The 25,909-nt window shown below is 47.9% G+C and overlaps 1 protein-coding gene across 2 annotated transcripts; it reads right to left on the reverse strand.

Moving 5' to 3' along the window:
* Positions 1-14,538: 14,538 nt before the first annotated feature.
* Positions 14,539-24,800, reverse strand: HLX (H2.0 like homeobox). Of its 2 annotated transcripts, XM_053383116.1 has the most exons (4): positions 24,054-24,800; positions 21,311-21,490; positions 20,191-20,375; positions 14,539-15,498 (listed from the first exon to the last, which is right to left on the reverse strand). In XM_053383116.1, exons 1-4 carry the CDS (start codon positions 24,568-24,570, stop codon positions 15,100-15,102), a joined length of 1,281 nt encoding a protein of 426 aa, XP_053239091.1. In that variant the 5' UTR covers positions 24,571-24,800; the 3' UTR covers positions 14,539-15,099. The 2 variants fall into 2 exon arrangements, with proteins under 2 accessions (XP_053239091.1, XP_053239092.1); XM_053383117.1 differs by lacking the exon at positions 21,311-21,490 and having other exon boundaries at positions 24,054-24,638.
* Positions 24,801-25,909: the final 1,109 nt, after the last annotated feature.

Consider the following 25,909-nt stretch of genomic DNA (forward strand, 5'->3'; position numbering starts at 1 on the left):
CATTTCCGCCAGTTCCATGTAGTCCATCACCTTCATCTGCCTAGAGATGATTTTCAGATAAGTGACAGACCTTTTGACTTTACCTCACTGTTTACAGTCCCCCCCCCCACACACACCCATATATGTTATATAATACATACACCATACACCTAAGGATAACCCTTTCATGAATCTGAAGATGTGGCCTCTAGTTCACAAAAGCTTATGCCACCATAAGGTGCTACAAAACCCTTTCTTGATCATGATCTCTATAGCTCACGGTGTGTGATTAATGGCAACAGTTTCAAAAGGACCTCAAATACAGTGGTACCTCGGGTTAAGTACTTAATTCGTTCTGGAGGTCCATTCTTAACCTGAAACTGTTCTTAACCTGAAGCACCACTTTAGCTAATGGGGCCTCCTGCTGCTGCCGTGCCGCCGGAGCATGATTTCTGTTCTCATCCTGAAGCAAAGTTCTTAACCTGAAGCACTATTTCTGGGTTAGCGGAGTCTGTAACCTGAAGCATATGTAACCTGAAGCGTATGTAACCCGAGGCACCACTGTAATCCCTTGGCCTTCTCAGCAGCCTTCTTTCCCAAACTTTTCTTTCTCATCCCTTGCAGAGCTAAAAAAACTGTGGCAGTGAAGGGGAGGGTCCTATAAGTCACCAGCAAGCAGGAACAATCCAGTTTCTTTTCCCAATATTTTTAATAAACTCAGGGGTTGGTCCATTTCCCATGACACAAGCATATGAGCTACTTTGACCATCTGGAAGAGGTTGTATTAATTGCTCTTACAGGAGAAGCTGCTTTCTGATACCATTGAAGCCTGATAACTTGCTCAATTCCCCAACCTCCAAGTTATCTACCCGGACCTGAAAACAAAGACTCATGGGTCAATGGATTTCTCATCACCATAAATAAACAAGGGGAACTTGGGTTTTATTGTTCCCTATGCAGCTTTCTCTCCTCCTCCTCCTCCTCCTCCTCCTCCTCCTTCTCTCTCTCTCTCTCTCTCTCTCTCTCTCTCTCTCTGTGTGCGTGTGTGAGAGAGAGAGAGACAAACAGAGACTTTCTTGAGGGCTTTCCACTTAACAAAAACAGTTTACAACACTTTGGGGATGGGCAGACAGGAACTGTGATTTTGCATGCAATTAGAGTGCTTGCCCTTGGGACACAGGTGGCCACAGAGCCTAGGGCTTGCCAATCAGAAGGTTGGCGGTTCAAATCCCCACGACGGGGTGATTGGGCTGGATCTAGCCCCTGGGCCTTAGTTTGCCTACCCATGCAGCGGTTTTCAACCTGTGTGTCCCCAGATGTTGTTGGACTACAACTCCCATCATCCCTGAGCTCTGGCCTTGCTAGCTAGGGTTGATGGGAGTTGTAGTTCAACAACATCTGGGGACCCACAGGTTGAGAAAGGCTGGACCGTTAGAGCATGGTGCTGATAACATCAAGGACACAGGTTTGATTCCCATATGGGACAGCTGCATATTCCTGCATTGCAGAGGGTTGGACTAGGTGATCCTCAGGGTCCTTTTCAGGGTCTCCACAATTCCATGATTCTATGCATTTACCACTCTGTCAAGCAGAGACGGCTATCCTGTGACCTTCTGGATGTTACTGGACTCCAGCTCCCATCAGGGATTGGCCAGCATGGCCAATGGTCAGGGATAATGGGAACTGTAGGGAACGTCTGGAGTACCGCAGGACAGTAATTGTGGCTCTATCTGTAATAATTTTTATTTGGTTTTACAATCATACCACCACACATCCGAAGTTACAAGATTCTCCTGAATCTCCGGACTTCCCACCTTCCCCTCAATGGGTTCTATAATTAAGCTTTTCTACTGCATCTTTTTAAAAACAAACCAAGTTTTTTATAACTCCGTTGTATTTATAGTTCTTGTTACATTACAAGTATTATTGCAAGCCTGCTAATGTTTTTAGCTGCTTACAGTGGTCTTTAAGGTAACTTGTAATTTCCCCCCACTCCTTTTGGTCTTCCTGGTTCCTGAGCTTTCCAGTCAGTTTTGCCATTCCGGCATAGTCCAACAGCTTCATTTGCCATTCTTCTCTGGTAGGAACTTTATCTTCTTTCCATCTCTGAGCTAACAACATCCATGTAGCTGTCGCCGCATACATAAAAAGTCTTTTCTACAGTAACTGCTACTCTAAAGGCTTGGTCATAGAGATATATAGTCAAGATTAAACAACAAAAGAAACAGGAACTAGATTTTTTAGAAGGGCTTGCAACCCAGCTAAAGAAACTTTAATTGATTCGTTATGCAGGTTTGGCTGACCAATTGATCAATTAGATTTGCATTTTGATGAAGACAACATTTCTGAAGCAAGAAACCTATTTTCATATTGGGAGAAGCATTCTTCTCAAATCAAAAAGGCCCTCAAAGGCTTCAGAGGGCCTTCTTGTAGGGATGCCTAATGATTTGGGGTCACCCTATTTTTGTACCTCCCCCTCTTCCTCATTCCAACCCTCTGCCACCCCCCAGCAGCATAAAGGACTAGTTGGTGGATCGGGCTCTGTAGTCTGCAGATGTCTAAACAAGCTCAGGAAAGCGCTTCCTCGGCTCCCCTCCGCTTCTAAGACACCAATTAGCAAAGGCTAAACCCATTAAGGCGCTCTGGTTTCGGCCAGCTGGCCCCCATCACAACTCGGTGGAGATCTGGAGCCGGAATCCCACCCTCCGCCGCAGCCGCGACCTTCCCGGTGCAGCTCCATCAAGGAGGAGGGAAAATAACAGCCCGCTTTAATGGCTCGCCCTGCTGGGCCTGAAAAAGGGGAGTCCCAGTCGAGCGCAAAGAGCGAGGAGAGGTGAGGGCCCTCCTTCCTCTGGGGCCCCTGGGGAATCGCTGTTTACAAGGATCGCAGCCAGCAGGGAGTGGAAAGGTGGAGCCCATCAGCCAAGCGGGGTCCTGCGTCGCGCGCACCGGGGACTCGCCTGGAACGTTTGGCATTCAGTTACTTCGGAGTGACTTCGCATGTGCCTTTTAAACGAGCCAAGAATCCAAACACAACCGCTTTGGGCCGGATATGGAAGTCTGTGCGTATCCAATCAAAAGGCACAATCGAGAACTGCTGGCCTAGGAAGCAAAAGGACTCTTCAGGTTTCTCTCGTTGGATCCCATGGTCTAGAAACTGCAGAGGAGTGATTCCTAGGACCTACAGTGTTGCTTTTCCCTCGGGTCCAGCGCAGGGCTGTGTAACCTGAGGCCCTTCCGAGGTTGTTGGACTCCCATCATTCCCTGACCATTGGCCAGGCTAGCTGTGGCTGATGAGAGTTGGAGCCCAACAACACCAAGAGGGAGACAGGTTCCTCATTCCTGCTTTAAATATCTCAGCACGGAAGCTCGTTCTGATTGGCTGGTGCCCATTACCCTCATCGGATAAAGGATGCATTTGAAGGTCTGCTTCTGAGGATCGTGTAAAGAAGCCTGAAGTTTGCTTGGGGGCCTTGGACCAACCACCATCTTTCAGCCCAACTGCTCCTGGAAGGGTTGATGATGTGGCGCCAAAACCTCACTCCAGCGCAAGGTTATAATAACAACAACAACAACAATTTATTTATATGCCGCCCATCTGACTGGGTTACCCCCCAGCAACTCTGGGCGGCTTCCAGCAAATTTAAACACAATAGGACATCAAGCATTAAAAGTTTCCCTGAACAGCTGTACAAATGTAACAAACCATACAATCTAGTACTAAACCGGCAGTCGAACCTGGCTCTTGACTATTAAACTCCGGATGATGCCAGCACGCCAGCTTCCTTGGCTTGTGGACAGAGACGCCCTTTCTCTTTTTCGTGCGGACCACCTCGAGGGGTGCGTCGGGGGCTCACTATTAATGCCAGCAGCCACGCGGTCAATCTATCGCCTTCGCCTCTGGCTAGCGGATGAGGCTGCACGTGCGCCTCGCGTGTTTGTAGAGCCAAAACAGCGAAGGGACGCGCAGAGTGCGAGGAAGAAACAAACCAGCGCGTTAAAGGCTACTAACGGATAGAAGACGAGCTGAGAGCTGGGGCCGTGAAAGGAGAGTGAGTCTCGGGTTCAGGTGTCACCACATTACAGATGCGGAGGGGCTGATACTAGAGAGAGTGACTCTCCCCTTCCCGTTCATGAGGATTATCATATTGATAAAACAGCGTTATTGCAAGGGTGCTTGAGATAACCAATGCCTAGAGACCATTTTAAGCTGGGGGGGCGTCCTACATGCACCCTTGACACATTCGCATCAATTGATTGTTCGCTTTCAACGTCTCCGCCTTCACCAAGGGACATGAATCGCCTCCTGCCTAAACCAGCGCTTCCGCTGGGCACTCTAAGAACAAATGTCTCTTGTTCATAAGCAGAGTTCCCACCGCGCCCGAGTCTCCCCTTGGTTTGGTTGGAGGCTGGTCCATTGCCACGAGGCTTCTTGGTCAGTTTTTGCGGCTGGAAAGGACGTGGGGAAACGGCTGAAGAGTTGCTCCTCCAGGGAGTAGAAGAGGATAGTCCATCAGCTTGTTGCATCCACAGCTCGATTAAGCCGAGTAGGTTTAACCTACTCATCATGATGATGGAAAGAAAGGGAGGAGGAAAACCCCAGTGTTTCTGGATCCTAGCCCTTTTTAAGTTTGGAAGCATATCTGCTGGAGCGATTCTGCACCAGCTCGTTAATTCAAGCCTTGATAGTGAAGTGCCTCTGAATTTTATGAGACCCGGGGACATTTACTAGTGAGGAAGGCCCTTCTGGCTAAACGGGACTTATTTCTGAGTTCACGAGAAGAGACTCCCGTTGCTACTTCTAACGTACAGATGTGAGGAACCTTTGCCCGCGCCCCCAGATGCTGCTGAACTAAGACTCTCATATCAACCCCAATAGGCGCGGACGACGGTTTCTTCTCCACACCCGACGTGATTCTTTTATGTAATTCTTGAAACCAAAAGAGTTTCCAGCTTAGTGCTGGGGTGATCTTGGAGGGCAAGTTCATTTCGTCAAAAGAAAAGCTGTTTTCTTTTCAATCGCAGCGTTTCTCTTGGGTTAGGATACTACGTGAATTTCAAGCAGCTCACAGGCTGAGGGGCAACTAAACCTCTTGACAAACCACCCCGAACTTTTTTAGTCGGAAGGAAGAGTCCCACCCGGTTCTAAATTCACTGCGTCGAAGTGAGCGCTACAAATGAATGCAATCTAGTACAGAGTGAATGCCGTGAAACTGGGAGGCTTATCCTGCGCCTGTTTGTCACCCCCTTATGACAATCTTTAGGGGGCAATGCCACAAGTAACATTTCACCCGATGATCTCAGTGGTCATGCACATCTATGAAGGTCAGGATGTCCTCCAGGCAACCTGGTTGTGCCCAATTGTGCAAGGCTTTCTTGATTAGTAATAAATCCCATAATTGATGCTTTTGAATTATGGTGCTGGAGGAGACTCTTGAGAGTCCCATGGACTGCAAGTAGATCAAACCTCTCCATTCTGAAGGAAATCAGCCCTGAGTGCTCACTGGAAGGACAGATCCTGAAGCTGAGGCTCCAATACTTTGGCCACCTCATGAGAAGAGAAGACTCCCTGGAAAAGACCCTGATGTTGGGAAAGATGGAGGGCACAAGGAGAAGGGGACGACAGAGGACAAGATGGTTGGACAGTGTTGTCGAAGCTACCAGCATGCGTTTGACCAAACTGCAGGAGGCAGTGGAAAACAGGAGTGCCTGGTGTGCTCTGGTCCATGGGGTCACAAAGAGTCGGACATGACTAAACGACTAAACAACAACAATAAGTCCCAGTAGCTATTCAGCAATCAGCGCAGTTCCCGGGGTACAGGTGTAATACACACCTGTTCAGGTAAGCCACTCAGCAACCTAGCAGCAACACTCTGCACCATCTTCAACTTCTGGACCAGTCTCAAGGGAAGCCCCCCATATAGTGCAGCACAGTAGTCCCACAGTGACGTTCCCAATGCATGAAACACAGTGGCCAAGTTATCCATGCACAGGAAAGGGCATGGTTGGCATACCACAACACTAAGTTAGTAGCAGGTACTCCTCGCCTGAGCCTCCAGTGATAAAGATGGATCAAGGAGCACCGACCCCCATGCTACATACCTGTCCCTTCAGAGGAAGTGCAACCCTATGCAGAAGCAGTCAGCACCCCAACTCCTGAACCTGGAAACCTGTTGCCCACAGAGTCTCCATCTTATCAGGACTCAGAATCAGGTTATTGGCCTTCATCCAGCTCACCAACCACAAGTTCTGAAGAGTCATAGCCTCTCCTGACCAAAATGTAACAGAAACAGAGCTGGATGTCACCAGCATGCTGGTGAAATTGTGCCCCAGTGTCTTCATGACCTCCCCCAATGGCTTATTATAGATCTTAAATAGCACTAGGGACAAAATAGGGCCTGATGCCCAATCCCCAAACCCTGTTCTCTGAACCCAGCCTCATAAGTAGGAGTGGGACCACTGTATAAAACAGGGCCAACAACTCATAACTCTTTGAGATGGTCCAGGAGGATACCATGGGCAGCAGTATCGAAAGCAAAGAGCAACAAGATCAGGCTCCTGCTTTCCCCCCAAAGGAGGTCATCCATCAGGCCAGCCAACGTTGATTCGGACCCCAAACTAGGCCCGAATCTAGACTGCAATGGTCAAGGCAATCCGTTTCCCCCAGGGGTGTCTGCAGCTGGAGTGCCGCCACCCTCCCCAACCCCTTACTTCTAAGGAAGGTATTTATGACTTGGTGGCAGTTGTCAGGTCAGACCTCTGGTGCCTAACAAAACAAATGGTAAGTGGGAGTTTCAACACTAGGAAAGAAATCGGACCAGGCCATTTCTGGGGAGAAGGGCCGCTTAGTTGGCCCAAGTACTGTAGATCCAGGCTAAGTAAGACACGTTTGACATGCAAAGGAGCAGCTCCCCTGCCCACTCGGAGGGGTTGCCTCTTCCAATTAAGCGCTCCTAAGATCGCGGCCGCTTTCTTTGGAAGGAAAGCCCCACCAACTTTCAGGGGCGGGAATGTCCTGCCAAGGAAAGCGAGCGGAGAGCTTCCGACCGAAGTGCATTTCAAGGAGAAAGTGCCCGGGATTTCTTTGAGCCTTCTCCAAAGCCATTTCGAAAGATATACATTTTTAAAACCACCATTTTCTCTCTCGCTCTCTGGGCCGGGTTGAATAAATGGGGTTCCTCTTTTCAGAGAGTTTTTCTTTTTATTTTTGCCTGCTGAGCACGGAAAGCCAAGACCGCGTTGGAGAGAGACTGCCTGCTTCCCCTTTGAACGCATCTCGCGGGCCTTTCTCCTCCAAGTCCTGGAGAAGCCACCCATCGCCACGTTGGCACCGCCGGGCTGAAGCGACGTGGGCTTGGGAGTCAGTCCCTCGCCCTGATCTCAATGGCAACTCACTTCCAAGGAAGGTTGGTGGGGTCCCAACCTAAAGAAGCAGTCTGTAAATTCGGATTTAGGAACAAAACTTAGCTGCTGCTGCAGCTGCTACTGCTGCTGCTTTTATCAGCGTCATCTAAAACAGCGGTGCCCAAAGCGACAGTGGGGGGCGCTACGAGGCAAAGGGCGCTGGGGGGTAATTGGCTATCAGACTTTGAAAAGCTGGTGTCACTGGATCAAGTTCATCAGTTTTGTTGAATTAATTAACTAATAGTTTTAACTGGATTTCGAATAAACGTGCAATTTATTATTACTATTTTGAACTTTAGTGTGTCGCGCAAACCGCTATTCTGAATAGGGTAGGGACATTGGGATGAGTTTCTGGAATCAAGGGGGAACCAATGATATAAAATATTCCGCCGCTACTTTATTCAATGTCCCGCTGGTATCCTTCCCCAACAATGGCGATACTACACTCGCTTACTTGGAAATAAATCCCACTGAACTTTGTCGGCCTTACTTCCACGAAAAGGTGTCATGCGCATATAACTCTACTTTCTGCAGTGAAAATCGTTTCGCAGCGGTGTGGCCCTGAGACTCGTGTATTTGGGACGACCAGCCCGCCTACTTCAGAGTAGTCCCAGAGGTCGGTCAGGCTGATCCTAGGAAAATGATTTCAACGAGATATGCTTCACATTTCAGATCTCCTCTTCCTCCGGTATATTTTCAGATCTTTTTGTAAACCAAAATAAAAAAACTTAAAAATTAAAATTCTGCAGATCGTTGAGTCTTCCCTTTCCAGCGCAACAAAGCCAATATATATGGATTTCCCTGGTTGTGTTTCTTCAATAACGTTTGGATAACTAGTTAGTTACTTTTATAATGCCTTCCTAGGATGTCTTCTCCGAAAAGAGCTTAGCCGCATTCAATGGGCCTTAGACCCAGATAAATGTGCACAGGATTGTAACCTGACAATGCAAGCTTATACGTGTCTACTCAGAAGTAAGCCCCACTGAGTTCCACAGGATTTACTCCCACATAACTCTCAATAGAATTACAGCCTTCACCGTCCTAATGAGCTCTAATGGGCAATATTAAACACAGGCCGAAATCATACCCATATAAACTAATGGGGCCTGAACGTTTAGGAACAGCACAGCTACACAGATCCTCTTAAATGTCACTATTTCTGTATAACTGGGTGGTGAATCGAAATGTTAATTCCTAAAACATCGAACGACGCACCGTATTAGGTTGTATTTTTAATAGCAATGAAAAATACTCCCTATAGGGCGAATATCACCCCAGTCCTTTATTTAGTGGCGTCCTGGTCCTTTCTCAGACGCTGGACTTTCTCGCCTTGACCTGCGATGAAAGGGACGCGCCAAACCCTTTCCTTTGACAAGCCGGATCGTCGCCAAAGCTGTTAGTGCACCACTTGGTTCCGAATCAGTCTTCCCAGAGCGGTTTTGCTGCTTATTAAGAGTCCCCCTAGCCTGGGAACCTAACTTAGCGGTTAGGCTACAATCTTATACACATACTTGGGAGTAAATCCCTCTCATATTCAATGGGGCTTACTCCGGGAGTAAACCTGTTCTGGAAATGTGCCAGTTCCCGCCCAGCCTTAGGGACGCTTACTCCGAAGGTCGTCTCAGTTAGTTCTGTGGGACTTACTCCCTGGTAGGTTTGCACAGGATCGTGACCTCAGCCCCAACACCACTTACCTACTAGGGACTGCGTCCGATTTAGTTTAGTAAGACTTACTCCCGAGTAAACAGTCTTACGATTGCACTGTGGTATCTGAGGACTGTTTTTGTTCTGCACTCCCTTCCTTATACAGATATCTAGATAGATATATTTCAAAAAGCGAGGTCTCTCAGCTCCTGGAATCGGGATTATATATACACGTTTCCAACCCAGTGTGTGTCTGTTTGTAGACACGCAAACACATTGAATTGGAAGCGTGCATAGTCCCCGGCCCAGGGTCTAGAAGACTTCCCTTAAAGAAAAGGAAAAAAGACTTTCCTTAAAGGGAAAAAATTATAGATATCTATCATTTTAATCTGCCAGCGCAGCTCTTGAGAGACGCTTTATGCAGGGTAAAAAGCAAGCCTGCGAGGCCGTCCTCAAACCATGCATTAATTCCAGATTATTGTGCCGTTGCCCGCTTCTTGACGGACAAATATGAAATTTGCAGGAGGCACACCCTCACAAAAAATGTTTCCTTGGCTTCGCTTCGCCAGCAACTATATTTGTGTGACTCCTTATTTCATACGTGTGTGCACAGTACGTATATATGGGCATATATTCGGCAATTCGCTTTAGCAATCGGGCCCGATCCCGCCCATAGTAAGCGTTGTACCATTTATTTATTCTTTGGAATCTGAGTATTAAGCAGGTGGTTTCCAACCCTCTCCTTGAAATCAACAGGACTTTTCCAACATTTTTCACTTCAGCTGCGCACAGAGGTCCATTGTGTTTCTGGGAAAGGGAGGGGGAACGCTCGAATCTTTATGAATATGAAATTATGGCATTCGTGGCTGGGCTCCTGTAACAGACGGAGCCCCCAAGTGAGCAGCGGGAGATGTTGTCTTTGGGGAGAAACCCCAGAGCCTCCTGCTCACCGCAGATTGAGCCGAGGGGCCCACAAAGCAAGCTGGGCCGGCTCACCACATTTTGGAAGAAGGAATTGGGGACGACCCCAAATCCCTTAAATATCATATAGTGCAGAGTCTAAAATTTCCTGCGCCATGACCAGTAAGGCTGAAATTCTCCATCCTCAATACCTATTCAATATCCTAATTTTAGGAGTTTACCCCCGCCTTTCTGTCCCGAGCGTGAACCCCCGAAGCGACTGAGAAACAGAGTTAATATTAAAAACAAGAACTTATTTACCCCCCCAGCCCCCAGTCCTAAGCAGATGTTGGAATCGGGCCCGCCCGGGACGCGCGCAAACGCCGAGCGCGCCGGGAAGGGACCCTCTTTGCATTTCAAAGCGCCTTGTTGTGTGTTTAAGATGGAGAGGCTACCCAGGAAAAAAAGAATCATCACAGCTTTCTATTTCACTCTGAAATAATGTTCCACGCGGGCGAGTCATGGAATCATATATTGTTTAGCCTGCATATGCGAACTCTGGGATTTCCCTTCTCTGAAAAGTGCTTTTCGAGCGGCGCGCTAGCGGGACCTCCCTCTCGCGCCATCCCAAAGGCTACACGTTCAATCCGGGAAACATTTCGATGCAAGTCAGTCTCTGGCCTGAAATTGTACCATTGACCGCCTGGATGCTTTTCAGATTTCGACGGGTCGTTTGACCCTTATCCTACCTGGATATGGGACAGTTTAAATATATGGCAAGGCTCGCTCGTTCGGTCGAGTGAAACTCGCTTGCAATTACTTCCAAGCTGAATTCAGCGTGATTGACCTCTCCAGCTCTTGAGTACCTGAAGCTTAAATCTCAGTCCTTTTTCTGCGGCAGATGTCCCCCTTTTTCCTGAGAAGGGACTCAGCCTCCAAACGGAGGAGAATTCAAGAGCTCGCCTCGACTCCAGCGCCCCCAGTCCGAGTCTGCGCGCCCAGTTGGCATCTCTGGTCGGAGAGACCGGATCCTAAACGCCTTGTCTGGGAAATAAATCCCAGTCTTTGTGCCTTTCAAAGAAAGGTGTGGCGCATCTGACGCTACGAAGCTTATACGAGGAACGTCATATTTCAAGAGGATGAAAAGGGACAATTAAAAAAATAAATCAAAAGGTGATTTTTTAAAAAATTCGAGGGGTTTTTGCGACGGCGGCGATCTTTTTGAGACGGACTCCTGTACCCGATTGCTTGCTAAATTGTCCTCCATCTCACCAGTCAAAATCTGAACCAAAAAAACAGCCGAGGTCGTAAGAACACACACGTGTGTGTTTCAACGACACGCGTCAAGCAAAACACGCCCGTTTCTGGGAAGCGTGAACTACGCTGCCGCTTCATTCCAGGCAATGTGGAAGGTGGCTGGAGTTTGCTTAGTCCATTTATTCTTAACTCAATAAAATGACGCTTTGGGGAAAGGCCTAGGAACCGAATGAGTTCTATCTTTCCATATCCTGTTTTCGTCCTTCGGATCTCCTAAACCAAAGACGAAGTCCCTGTTCTTAAAGAAACCGATTTTTTTTTCGGTAGGCTTTATATTTTAACAGACTCTGGAACCACCCGCACCCCTTGTATGGGAGGTTGAAGCAAAGAAAGAAAATGAGGAATTTGTTTTGTGGTGTGTATGTGTGTATTTGTGTCTTAATTTCCTGCGAAGCCAGGAAAAAGTCAGACTGGAAAATATCACTTCCTGGCTAAGCCACGAGAACTATCTACCTTACCAACTCCGAAGTAAGTCCAACTGAGTTCAGCGAGGCCAACTCTCCAGCCAGCGCTCAGAAGATAACGACGCCAGTTTACAGGCACCTGTTGGACGCTTTGGAGAGCCTGCCTGGGTATCTAGTTCAATCTGTAACTCTAGATGAACTTAGATTTGACTTTCCACTCTCTTTAGTGCTTTTATAATGGAGGGCCATATTTATGCTGGGCCAGAGAAGGGTGACCCGCTTACAGGTGGAAGAACAAGACCTCATCTAGCCAGCAAACAGATCGGGTGGCTCGGATCGAATTATAGAAATGATGTGGAGGCTCCGTTTAGGCTCCGATTATTAGGCTCATTGCCTGGGGAAGGAAGACGTCTATGGGAAGTCAGACTCTCGCAGCTTTCCTCAACCACGGAGGAAGTAGACTAGGCCAACTGGTGGGAACCGATGACGCCTTCTGTGGACTTCTTCGGCTGGTGTTCCTCAACCTCCTTGGGTCCTCCGATGATGTTGGACTACAACTCCCATCATGCCCAGACAGTTTAGCCAATGGACACGGATGATGAGAGTTGTAGTCCAGCAACATCTAGGGACCCAACATGGAAGTCCAGGCGTGTGAACCGTTTGGACTGAATCCAGACTTGAGTCATCCTTTAGAGCAGACCCACTAAATCAATGGGACTCGTTTGTCACGGCTAACTAAAACTTCATCTATTTCAGTGGATCTGCTCTCAAGAATGAGTAAGTTTGGCTCGGAATTTCTGAACCTTTAATGTGAGCCAGATAATTAGCAGGTTCTTTTGCCTAACCCGGGGAAATCTCCAGAGCTCGTGCGACCTGTCTCGTGGGCTTGCATGGAGATTCAGCACGAGTAACATAAAGACAGAACAGATGCATTCATAGAGTGCATTGTCGGGAAAGGGGGACGAGAGAGAGGGCGAGAGCTAGCTTTCAGTCTTAATTTAATTTCCAGTTTGTGATTCAGGTAATAATTCAGGTGGGGAGCTCCACCTATTTTTAAGATTTATCCCCTACAAATTTGGTTGTACTGTAATCTAAGAGCGTTACTATCTAAGTGATGCTGCCTCATTTAGATGCTGAATCCTTTTATCTCCAACGTAAAATAAACACATTGACTCAAATATTCTTTCCACAGAGTTCAACAAGACTTGGGATTCATTCTAGTGCATTCAGAAATTACTCTGTGTTCCATAGGGCTTATTCCTAGGTACGTGTGCAGACTAAGGTTCCAATCCTATACACACCTACATGGAAGGAAGCACCATGAAACACTGTCGGACTCAAAGTGCAAGCCAAGCATGCCAACTCAGAAGTAAGACCTATTGAATTCAATGATGCTTACTCTCAGGTAAGTGCAGAAAAGGCTGCAGACTAGTTTCTAACTCCAGGAGCATGAGATCCAGTTGTTTAGAAACTGTTCTTAGGATTGCCTGTGTGGCACCAATTCTTTTATTTTAAATATTTCTTTTGGGTTTATTATTAAAACATTTATTATTATAATGGCAGCTTTCAACTACAGTAAAGCCACATCTACTAGAAATAAAAAATGAGAAAGGTGACAGCCCCTTAGTGATCAGTTATATTTAAATGCAATTTCTTATGACAAAACCATTGGTTTTATTTAACCTATTAAAAGAAAAGGGCCTTACTCACTGCAGCGTAAGATAATCTAAGGTCCACTAAACGTTTAGAAGCGTAAAGGAGCAAAGCGAAAGCATACCAACTGCGGCTTCCTCAGCTCAAGAACTGAAGCTGATTTAGTCCAGAAATTTCTCTTTGATGTTTAAAATTATTTTTTAAAGCAGTCATCATAAGAGGAATGTCTGTTCCTGCTGCTGATACGGTGAGTGAGAATTGGGTGGAAGGGTTGAATTTAGGGCAGGGACTATGTGGCCCTCTATAAGCATAGCCAAGATTCACAAATATAATTGAAAAGCATTGAAATTACTCAATTATCTGAGGTTCTGTCCCCCTTTAGCAGAAGCCTGCCCCACATGAAGTCATCTTTATGGAGCGATTTCCTTTAAAAAAATGCTCAACAACTTTGACTCCCCCCCCCCCACAAAATTACTGGTGATGCCCATGTGGCCTTTTAAATGTTGCTGGACTACCATTCCCATCATACCTGGCTATTGGCCAGGCCATGATGGCTGATACTGATGGCAATTGGAGACCAACATCATTTGGCGGGCCACAGGTTTTCCACCCTGGAAAAAAGACTTCAGTCAAGGAGTTGTCTCACTCTAAGTGTCCCAGCAGGGCTGGATTAACCATTAAGCAAAATAAGCACGTGCTTAGGGCATCATGGGAAGGGGGGCACCACAGAATTTTTCCATTGCTGGATTTTTAACATTAATAGTCACAAATTGCTCAGCTGAGCGTTCATTTTCTCAGTTGAAGTATATTAAAAATCACAACAGAACAACTATGCCAATAGGGCAGGATGGATGCCTTAGCTCTACTAAGTATAGAAGCAGATGTGTTATGTAAAATTAGTTCTGAGGATCTGATCAAAGACTTTGCAATTAGAAAAAAAGTAAAAAAATTAATTCAAATATAAATAAAGTGGAAGTATATAAAAATAAACATTATTTTCCATCTTGCTGCAGGTTTTGTTTCATTTTGGAAAATAAAATTTTATTTTATGGTTTATTATTGTTCATATTTTGAATTAGATATATATGAGAGTACCAAACCTCTCTTTCTTAATACTGTTTTTATTTATTTTTATGGTACAGAAGATAATTTGGAGCCTCTAAAGGTCTTAATTGTGTCCCAGTTGTGGATCAACCCAACTAGGCTGTTCTATCTAGTAACAAAACCAGACATCACAAATTAAACAAACAATTTATTTACAGTCTACTTTTCTGTTCTTTTTTTCAGTGCAGTATTTCTTGGCCAGATTACACAAAGCAACACATTTTGGCAAGGGGTTGGGGTTGGTGAAATACTTCACATTGTGAATGAGGGGAGGAAGGTGGGGGAGTTAAGAGAAGGACAAAGAAGAAGACATGGTCTCTGTGATTTCCTGGACCCGGGAAGGCTCCTCTGCCAGCAAAGATGGGAAAGGTCTCCCCTGAGCTACTTCTGTGAGTTTCCTTCCTATTAGATCCTGAGGCTGAGCAGGACTGCCCTCTCGCCACAGCCCACTCACTGCTGTGGGCTGATGCCCTACATAGTTCGAGAAACCTCTGATCTTCCCACCTGCAGCAGAGGTTAGTACCCCAAATCTGGTAGTTCAGAGGTAGTTTACCTCATAAAGAATAACATATTTCCTAGGGGTTATTGTACCCCACACCCACCTGCAGTTAGGGGGTGCTACTATTTCCCAAGCGGGGCGATCACTTGGCTTTTGGCGGCTTCCCAAACTGATAGCTGGTTCTCTGAGAGGCAGTCATGGGGAGTCCCGTAGGCAAAAAGAAGGCTCCAGGCGCCTTAGAGGTTCTCTGCCTTGGTCCAGGCCTGTGGGAGCCAAAGGCGGCTCAGGGTGAACTGCAGTCTCCGATCCGGCCGGGTGTTGCAGCTCGGGGCTGTGCCGTTGCAGGGCCTGCTCGGTGTCGGCCCCCACCTCAGTCCGTTCCGCATCGCTGCCGGGCTCCAGATCCAGGGATTCGGCCTCGCTGCTTTCGCTCTCGCCTTCTGAGCGGCTAGGGCTGCGCTCCACCTCTCCCTCGACTGTCAGCGCAGCGCCCCCTGCTGGCTTCTCTTCTGGCTCCTTCTCTTTGTCCTTCTGCGCCTGCGCCTCCTTGGAGTGCCTCCATTTCATGCGCCTGTTCTGGAACCAGACTTTCACCTGCAAGTGAACCAGAGAGCAGAGACACACAGGGCATCAGATGGGGGGCCTGAGGCTAGACTGCGATTCTCCCTCTCCTAAGGTCCAGGGCACCACTAACCTCCAGCCCATGTTCTTGTACCCCTGGCCCAGAGATATAAAAATAAGGAATTCATGTTTTAAAAGAGTAAAACATTCTAGTCTTCATGGGCATAGGAAAATAAATAAATTTCAGGGTTCAATTCTGAACACGTGTGAAATATTGTGTGAGTTTTCCTTTATTTTTTATTAGAAGGTCTTACGAGCGTAGAGAAAATATTTTCTCCGTCCACAACTTAGCTGTATTATAGTACCCCCTCTATTCCCTACTCCAATAATTTTTGCCATCACAGGAATCATGGGCACTTGATCCCATTGTGCTGAGTAGATCTGTGAAAGAGTGGCCCACAAGCCCAAGCTTAAGCAGAAATGAGCAGATCTGAATTTAATAAGAAAAGCACTCGTTTCCAGTTTTTGAACAAAAATGAATTAGAGAAGATAGGAAGTATGTTCAAAAGACAAAGACTTATTATTACTCTGGCCTCTCTTATTTCGATCTTTTAAAATAATTACCTTAAATTAAAACAGTTATGTAAAAAAAAATTTGAAATAAGGGAAAGAAATAACCGTAAATGCAGTTGTCGTCTTGATTTTTCATAATAGGCTCCCATGAAAATTGAACACATTGTTTAAAATACAGCATCGAGAGGCTATAGCAAAACCTAGAATGGTTCTTCCAAAGTGGATGGGTAGCAGTGCCAATCCTACTGTTTACTCAGAAGTAAGCCCTAAAGATTTCAGTGGAACTGCTAGGCAAGTACACACACAACTGCAGTCCAAAGATGTTTACTCTTTACTTAGTAATCTCCTCCCTAAGTGCACTTGGGTATTCTGTTGAAATCGATGGGACCTGCACTCAAATGATAATATGTCTGGTATTCCTGTATTAATCTAGAAGAGGTGTTTTCCTGGCAACTAGCCACAAAATCCCCATTGAGGTTTTTCTTCTCTGCCACCGGAGTGCTTTGTAGTTCTCTCTTGGGGTTGAGTATATTGAATGGACACACTTCAATTAAAAAGGAAAAGAAAGCCAGTCTGCTGTAACGAAAGGGCTTGCATCTAACTCAGATATACTCAGAGCAAACTCACAGGAATTAATGGGCCTAAGCGAGTTGATTTCAATGGATGTACTTGGAATAGATCTAAATGTTGAATAAACAACTCAATGTATATTACATGGATGGCAGTTGCTATCCCTACATTATGCAGGCAAATATCAACCATTCATTGAGGAAGTGATCTTTTGAAATCAATGTGTCTACCGTATAGTTTATTAGGCCTTCCACATTGTCACAATAGAACAGCACAGTCCCTTATTCCCCACTCCCTCCAATCTCATGCCCCCCTCTCTCTCTTTTAGCTAAAAGTATTTTCATCACTGATATTTAGTTGTTTAGCAGGCTCTACAGTACAGTGCTCAGCTTTGCAAGCTCACATAAGGGTTAGGATAAATTATTGCCAATTTTCTACTGGAGTCCCAGATTCACTGCTACCAGACTCACTTGGGTGGCAAGGCAACAGCAGACCAGCTGCACTTTGAAATCAATGTTGCTGGCTTTGTGGCTGATCTCTAATATTCCATAGGCAAAAGCTACTTGAACATAAATATTTTAACACCGACGATTTGGGGCTGCACTTCTTCATGTATGTGTGTCTTTCCCAACTGACAGTAGGATTGTCCTTATAGAAACCAAGGGCACAGACCAAGACAAGCTCTTTCAAACCCCACTGCTTTCAACCAGGAGAGATTTATGCTGCAATCCTATACACACTTTCCTGGGAGTGAGTCCCATTGAAGTCAATGGGGCTTACTTCTGAACCAATGTGCATATGATCACACTGGTAAACATATATGAACTCTCCCACTGAAATCAGTGGGGCTGGAGTGTGCATGATTTTGTTTAGATCATGTCCTAGATGTCTCCTTTATTTGTGCTTGTTCTCTTAGGTGCAAGAGGTTACATGATATTGATTTATTTATATTTAATTAATGTATTTTATAGATACAGATTTAGCAGCTATAGGTGACTGCCTTTCTCAAGTTCAGTGGTCACAATTATACAGTTATCAACATGGTGAAGTCTAATCCTGCATGGGATTGGGCCCCACTGAATAGAACTCTGATGTTCAGTAGGACATGCACAGCACTGCAGTCATAGTGTATTCTTTATTATACCTATATGCCCCTTCATCCCACAAAATATAGTCATGAGCTTAATCCTAACCATGTCTACTCAGAAGTAAAGCCTATTGAATTCAATGGGGCTTACTCTCAGGTAACCTAATTTATCCCGTTACTTTTGGTGCACCCTGAAGCATAACCCTATATATGTTTACTCAAAAGTATTGATTGGTTGCTTCTGAAAATTAACTTTAATTGGATTGGGACCAGTTTATGCACTGGTAACCTGATCCTTTTTAAAGGTAGGGTACAGCATATAATTATGTTAACATGAATGAAAATAGTACATGTGGTACAATGGTTAGTGTGTCCAGGTTTCAAATCTCCACTCAGGCCTTAAACTCACTGGGTGACCTTGGGCCTGTTGCTCGCTCTCAGCCTAACATATCCCACAGGGTTGTTGTGGGGATTAAATAAGAACTATGGACCCTCGTACCCACAGGACCACCTCTCCTGGTATACACTGCGGAGGACCTTATGGTCCATAAATAACAACACATTGGAGGTCCGAAGCCTCAAAGAAGTTAGATTGGTCTCAACTAGGGCCAGGGCCTTTTCAGCACTGGTCCCGACGTGGTGGAATGCTCTGTCACAAGAGACTAGGGCCCTGTGGGGTTTGACGCCTGGCCTTTGGCTTAGACTTACTCTGACCCCTTATATGGGATTTGGTATACAAATTTTCCCTTGGCTTTTTTGCTGGCCCATGTAGGACCAGCATGGATAGCTGGCTCGGGTGAATATCTGATGTTTCCTCCCTTTATGGTCTTGATTTATGGGCTACTACTAAAATGAGGCTGCATTTTCAGCTGTATTTTAATTAACTGCTTGTTTGTTTCTTTGTGGGGGTTTTTCCTGTTACGTTTTATTGTAATTCATGTTTGGTGTTGGCCGCCCTGAGCCCAGCCCTGTCCAGGGAGGGCGGGGTATAAATAAAATTTTATTATTTATTATTATTATTACTATGCAATCCACCGTCAACTCCTTAGAGAAAAAGGCAGGATGTAAAAGAAATGAATAAATAAATAAATAAACGTTCCTCAGTACACCTTAACATTCTGTGTGTATTCAGGAAGAAATATATTCCAATATATTTCCCTAGACTCCGAAACACACACACCACAAACATATAGATTTAGATTCTATTACACCGCTCAGGTTCTATTGCCAAGGGGAAATATTCTCTGTGTGCAAGGGATATAATTCCTCCTATAGAATATTTTCCATTACAATGAAATAAGGGGCTGGAAAAGTACTTTGAAAAATCCCTTGATGATATCCATGAGTCCTGCTGGACTGTTCTACAGCTCATTCGAGGGTGGGGAGAGGCTGGTCTCTCGAGGAGAAAGGTGTTTGGCTTGCAAGATTTTGCACCCATAAGCAGCATTTGTGTTTTTTCACCCCCACCAGAAACACCTCGACCTTGTCTAACAGTCAGCAGCTTGCCTCCAAAGCAGCATTTCACAAGACCGAAATATCACGCGGCCTCCCCCGCTTCTTTAGTTGCGTTTCCTACCAGGGCTGCGCTTCACAGTCAAAGCCCCCAAATCCTCATCTCCCTTCGCAGCCAATTTCGTCCTTCCTCGCTGGCTTTTCCCACTCGCAGCCAAAACAAACAATCCGGGTGTAACTGACATAAATCTTGGCGTGAACTTCTGGTCCCTTCCCCCCTTTGCTCGCTTCAGCAAATCGACATGTATTTACTGCATTACTAAGCACGAAGCAATGTGAAGATACCTCATATTAACGCTGCAATACTTTACAAATTAAGCCCGAGGCCAGGGGGGTGGGGAGCGCAAGTATCTCAATGCCTCTCTTCTCTCCGCCTGCCCACGGTTGTCTAATCCCCTCCGTCCCAAACGCGCAGCCCGATCCTTTACTGATTCCGCACCAACGGTGCGGCTGGACGCAAAGGGGGCTAGTTCGCAAGATTGCAGTGGTGGGAAGGGGGGAACCTCCGCTTTGGTTTACGCGGAAGCAAACGCAAACAAACTCGGCAACGAAAGATGCAAGGCTTAGCGATTCAGGGGAACTTCTCTTGGGGGAAATGCGCACAGGATCGAGCGCACGCTTTGCAGGGAAATCCTAAACGTGTCCTGGATTGTAGCCTTAGTGGACGAGGTTCCCGTTTATTTCACTACGTGGGTTCTCTAGTTCAAGAAAGCTTATACCACAATCAAACAGTTTTTAAAGTGGCGTAAGGCTCGTGTGTGTGTGTGTGAGTGTGTCACCCCTACTTCTCTGGAATTTGTAAAACATCATAAAGATGATGATGATTAAAGGCCTGCCCTCTTGAAATAAAGGGGAAATGTCCTCTCATCCAGACTTTTACTGATACTACATTTCACTGATTGTTAAGTTAACCCGATCCTAACCTTAGGCTCTTTTTCCCTGGCGCGTCGAACCAGGGATCCGCGCCCCGCGCAAGCTCTTACCTGCGCGTCCGTGAGTCCCAGCATGGCTGCCAGCTGTTTTCTGTCCGGTTTGGTGACGTACTTCTGGATTTCGAAGCGCTTCTCCAAGCCTTTCCTTTGGAGGTTGGAGAAAACCGCTCGGGACCACGAGCGCTTCCGCTTGTAGGTCTGAGGCAGCGTGTCTTTGGTGAGCACCGCGTAAGGCCCTGCAGGGTGGAAGGAAGGCACCAAGGAAGGAGGGAGGAATAGAGGAATGGAGAGAGAGAGAGAGAGAGAGAGAGAGAGAGAGAGAGAGAGAGGTGTTGAATGAGGGGCCGAGGCGCCAAAGAAGCAAAGGGCGAAGCGCGTTCAGTGGGGCGCACTGGTAGCCCAACAACTTCAGGATTCGGGCACTAATAAAAGACCCATGGGTCTCTTAGGAAATAGCCTAACAATAGATGTCACCTTTTTTTGCAAAATAACACTTAAAGGGTACTCTCGATTTATTTCAAAGCACTCACCCCACCCTCCCACCCCACTTTATAAGTTCACCCCACACATGAGTTCGACCTTTCTTTTACTTTTAGGCACCGTCAGTGTTGGAGATCAGGTCTGTTGAAGATCGTGCCCCCCTTATATCCCCTCCCATTCCCCGATTCTTCCTGAAGGTGAGCTACCTGTAAACTCATGACTTTCCAAACAGCACCTACTTCTCTTTGCAGTGTAAGCATGATCCCATGGGAACATTTCTTCCAAGTATGAACAGCCTTTTAGGCAAGGCCGAGGGGGGCCAAATTCTCGCAAGCACCCCCTCTCAATCCTCAAGGCTCTCTCTCTTACCACATCGTTCCTACACACACGGTTAGGGGCTGGGCACTCACAGCCCGCCGCCACCACCGAAAACTCGCAATGGCGCCCTACCGCGATCCTAAAGAACGCGCGCTTGGACGGCGCGGTTGTTAGGATCTGGCGCCTAATCGAGCCTTCTGCAGGTTTGCTTGACCGTAAGTCCCATTGACTCCCACGGCCCTTACTCCCAAGTAAACCGCGCGCGTTCCTGGGAATGCGAACGCCGGAGAGCAGAGCGAAAGGATGGCTTGGGGCAGAAGGGGGTCGCCCCGTGCGCGCTGGATGCGGGTTTAAAAGAAGGGTGCGTCTGTACCTGGAAAAGTGTCTTGAAACTGGTGCTGAACGGAATTCCTTGGGGTTGTGTTTAAAGGCCCCAGGACCGCGGAGGTCTCGTTAATGGGCTCTAGAGACGCGAAGAACTGGCCGGCCGGAGGCTGTAAGGCGGGGAGATGAACCCCAGATGGGCGACTGGTGGTTAATAAGGAAGTCAAATCTGCGGGCACAGGAACAAGGAGAGCTCGGTTACAGAAGAAGGCAAGGAGAGAGAAAAGGCGCACGTTCCCTTACAGCCAGGTTAAGGCAGTTTAGACTCTGGGCAGAATTAGGTCTTGTGGAGAGGCCCTTCTTTGGGATCCCCCGCCCGGTCGTGCCTTTTGCTTCCCTCACTTGGAAATACGGGGAGCCAATCCTGCTGTTCTTGGGGAGCCTCCTGCTCATTTGCTGAGGGGGGGCTCCACTTCTAACCCCCCCAAAGTCCTACCCTGCCGGGAGCGCGGCTTACCCTTGTCTAGACAGACGGGAAGAATGGTGGGCTTTTGCACGACGTTGTTGGACGGTGGCGAGGCTGCTAATTACACCCAGAAGGAGCACCGTTCCGTTCAATGGTTTTACTCCCGAGTAAATGTGGGCGGAGGAGCCTTGAAGCTGCCTTTTCCACTCACACCCACCCACGGTGTTACAGATATTTAATTTTATTTTTGACTTGGAAGCGAGCCGTCCCCACCCCCGTCCGGTTGAAAGCAATGGGACTATCCTCCCGGGTAAACCTTCTTAGGTTCAGGATGCGGGCGGTGGGTTGTTCTGGTTTTGCTTAGGATGGGTTGCAATCCCCAACTTTTTTCCTGCGGAGGTACTCCGGACTGAAGTCGAGAAGTAACCCAGAGAACTAACCCTGTGTTATCAGGGCAGGTTTGATGGCAATAAATGGGAACATTAACTTCCCCCAATTAAGCTCTTTGGCTCGGGGTGGTTTGAACGATCCTCCTATTTCGCAAGGTCCAGGGCAGAAGGTGTTGGGAGAAAGATCAAGGAAGAAGCAGAGGGGATTGGCGGATCAGAGCAGAATCTCCAAACCAACATTATTGGGGTATAGAGGCGCTTTACCGCGAAAACACACGCCTTTCTCTCAGCACCCCCGCCCCTGTTAAAAAGCTGCGTTCACTCTCTGCAATTATTAGTTTCACTAACACGTCTGGATTGAGCTCCCGCTCGTGATCCGGCACACTTTTAACCCGACACTCTTGGATTTATGTCCGAAGGGAATGGCGAACGTATTGACTTGGCAGAGAAGTTCCGTTGGGGTCAAGGGATTTTTATTTTTTAGCCAAGCGTGTAGAGGAGGATTTGGGGCCCACTGAGTTTTGATCCAAGCGATTTGCCTTAGCTATGGTGTGGATCTGGCACGGTTCCGAGAGAGAATAACAACAATAACAACAGCAACAACAATAATGACTTGGGGGGGGTGGCTCTCAAAAATCCCACTGGAAGGGAAGAGGTCTGTCTGTGAGTCACCCTCGGAATCCAAGCGTTGACGACCCATTTACCAAATGGAGAAGTGAAACCACCTTGGGTACAGTTCCTACTTGTTCGCATCAATGGGAATATTTAGCCCTGACTGCAATGGGATATTATTTCCATCCAGTGCCCCAGGCCTCCATGCTAGAGTTGGCAGTCTTTGGGGTGGATATGCCCCCAAGGTCATTTTCTCTCTCCCCAGACCCCACTACCCCAAAGAACAATTCCAAGATTGAGCTTGTTTGGGGATGGGACAAAAGAAATACGTCGATGATTTAAGTCGCACTGGTTTCAGAAGAAAGTGAGCTTAAGCATGCTTTCACTGCAATGTCGAAATCCAAGAAACTTACTTCCAAGTAAATACGTGCCGGAATGGGGAGGCTGGCGGCCTCTGTTTGTTGCTGCTGCTGCTGCTGCTGCTTTCTGAAACTTTTAAGCAAGCCGATTGCTCAACTGGGCGCTCCGTTGAGCAACAACCAGCACAAATATGAAGGCGCTGGGTTCCTTCCCCACCCGAAAAGCACGTCGATTACGCGATGAAACTTACGTTTCACCCAGCACAAATACTCTACCTATCCACGAACTGGTGAAGGCCGCCAGAATCACCCTGAGAACATTAGAAGCGCCCAGCCGGATCAGACCAAAGGACAATCCAGCCCACCGTGGTCAACTCAGATGCCCGGGGGGCACCCACATGAAGGGCAGGGGCGAAATAACGCTCGCCTTCCTGGCTAGGGTACCCACCACAGCCCTTCTCCAGGGGCCCTGAAATGCCAGGAGCTGAACCGGGCTGCATAGCTGTCAACTTTCCCCTTTTTTAAAGGGAAATTCCCTTATTCCGAATAGGATTCCTCGCAAGAAAAGGGAAAAGTTGACAGCTATGCCGGGCTGTCATTTTTCTAAGGCACGAATCTTTTAAATTATGGACATGGCTATCATTTAATATTTCCATACATATAATTCCAGGAATCAAACTCCGAAATCGGAGGGGCTTGCCTATCTGTCTCACTGCCTCCCTATTTAATTATCCATAGAGTCATGCATTTTTATACAAACAGACACACGCACGAGATCGATACAGCTATGAGCACGATCGACGGCGAAATTGCGCTCAACGTCCATTGGAATGAATGAGGGTTCCCTGTCAATCCCCTTTCCTGCTTCAGAAGCAGGACTCCTTAAATTCACCAGTGGGGTGGGGATGGGGAAGAGGGTGGGGATTTAAAAAATAAAACAAAATAAACCCTCGGCTTTCTCTCTACCTCTCAGCGTGTTGCTTTCCTTGAGTTTCGGGTCAAACTCGGCGGATAAAATGCGGTCAATCCCAAACTTCAAGTCTTTGCTGGAGGGCGCGGGCGCCGAGCCGGGATGAGTCTGGTGGCTGGGGCCCCTGCCTCCTCCGGGAGAGCGGTGCTGCTGCGGGTGAGGGTGGTGGAAAGCAGCGGAGAGAGGCGACAGGCGGGCGGGGAAGGCGACGGCCCCGTCGGGGGCCACCAGGGGCGTGGGCCGGAGCGGGGAGGCCGCGGCGTGGAACTGCGAGTGGGCATGCACGGCCCCCAGGTGGGCGGCCAGCGCGGGCGCTCCGGGCAGCCCGTCCACCGACGACGCCTCCCCGGCGGCGCTGGCGGCGGCGTGCAGAATGTCCGCGATGCAGAAGGAAGGTTTCTTGAGCCCCGACGGATCCAGCGGGAAGCAGCCGGGCCCCGACGGGGCGCAGTAAGCCGCCGACCACAGGCTGAAGTTGGAGGCGTAAAAGGGCGCCAGGCCGGCCGTGTACATCCTGCCGGGGCCCAGGGAGAGCCCTCCACGCCCGGCTCCGGCTGCTGTTGCTGCTGCCGCTGGAGGAAAAGTTCAGCGGCCGTCGAAGGAAGGTCGTCAGCGCCCACTAAGTGCCTCTCGGCCTGCGCGCATCGCTGGAGGAGCCGAGCGGGGACACGCAGCGCTGTGCGAGGCGAGCCGGCGGGGAAAGACAGGCGCGTCAAACCAAATAACAACAACTAGGCGCGGGGGAGAAAGAAGGAGGGGAACGCCGAGACAAGGAAAAGGAGCCGCCCGCCCACCTCGCTCCGCCAAGCAGCGCCTCCCCCCGAACCCAGGTTTTTTTTCTTTTCTGTTTTCCCTCCTTCGAACGCGGCGTCAAAAGAGCAAACACTTCTCCTGGCACAGCGGATTGGGCGGCCGGCGACCAATCGGAGGAGCGGAGGTGTAGCCGAGGAAGGACGAAGGGGCGGGGCGGCGGCGAGCCACGCCTCCTGCGCGCCCAGGAGGAGGAAGAGGCAGGGATGCCCGCTGCTTCTGCCTGCGCCAAGGAGAAGGGGGAAGATTCTGGCTCAACAGCCTGTAATGGCCCTTCTTTGCTGCACCCTCTCAAAGGACGAGGCGCAAAGAGGTCCGACGCAGGGCTGTCTTGCCTTTCTTTCCGTTTCCTGGAGGCGGTGAACAATCCGGAGTCAATTCGCATTCCTCCCAACGCCGCTTTCAAAGAGGAAGAGGGAGCGAAGAGGCCTCGTTAGCGAGAGGGGGGGTAGCTGGACCACGATTCTCACCATCCTGGACCTTTGGGGTGAGGGCTGCTGGGAGTCAGAGTCCAGTAGTATCAGGCGCTGCCACAGATTTTCGATCTCTATAATTTAATAAAAAGGGCGTCTCCTTCCCTAATTCAGTCTAAAATTTTGCGGATTGGGAAGAAAGATTAAACCTTCCTAAAAAGTTTTGCTTCCTAAAAACAAAATGAGCTTCTGAATTGTTCGGGCAGGGCAGAAAGGCCCCGTCTGGTGGCTCTTGCTTTGCATGCAGAATCGCGGGTTCAATCCCGGGCATCTCCAGGTAGCGTAGAAAAAAATGTAGAGTTCCTGCAAACATAGTTGGAGAGTCGCTGTTAAGTGTAGATAAGACCAATGCAGTACTGAGCTAGGTGGACTAATGGTCTGGCCCGGAAAAGGCAGGTTCGTATAATGTGCAGTAAAACACTTTAATATTTTATTGAGAGAAAGAGAGAGACCTCGCCAAGAGAGAGAGCGGTAGCGCAAACAATAGGAACCTTTGCTTCAGAATGCGCTACAAACAAAAAATATCAGCCCAGATAAGTGACCTTTGATTTGTATGTGATAAAAATGTA

This window comes from Podarcis raffonei, chromosome 3, assembly GCF_027172205.1.
Source record: "Podarcis raffonei isolate rPodRaf1 chromosome 3, rPodRaf1.pri, whole genome shotgun sequence".
In the NCBI taxonomy this organism is placed as follows: Eukaryota; Metazoa; Chordata; class Lepidosauria; order Squamata; family Lacertidae; genus Podarcis; species Podarcis raffonei.

What these genes read in the sequence shown, in the direction of transcription:
- HLX (XM_053383116.1), bottom strand. Translation starts at nt 24,570, where the DNA reads ATGTACACGGCCGGCCTGGCGCCCTTTTACGCCTCCAACTTCAGCCTG. An exon ending in GTTTCAAGACACTTTTCCAG is followed by an intron (nt 20,376 to 21,310) that starts GTACAGACGCAC and finishes TCCACCCTGCAG; the next exon opens with GGCCTTACGCGGTGCTCACC. An exon ending in TGGGACTCACGGACGCGCAG is followed by an intron (nt 15,499 to 20,190) that starts GTAAGAGCTTGC and finishes GTTCACTTGCAG; the next exon opens with GTGAAAGTCTGGTTCCAGAA.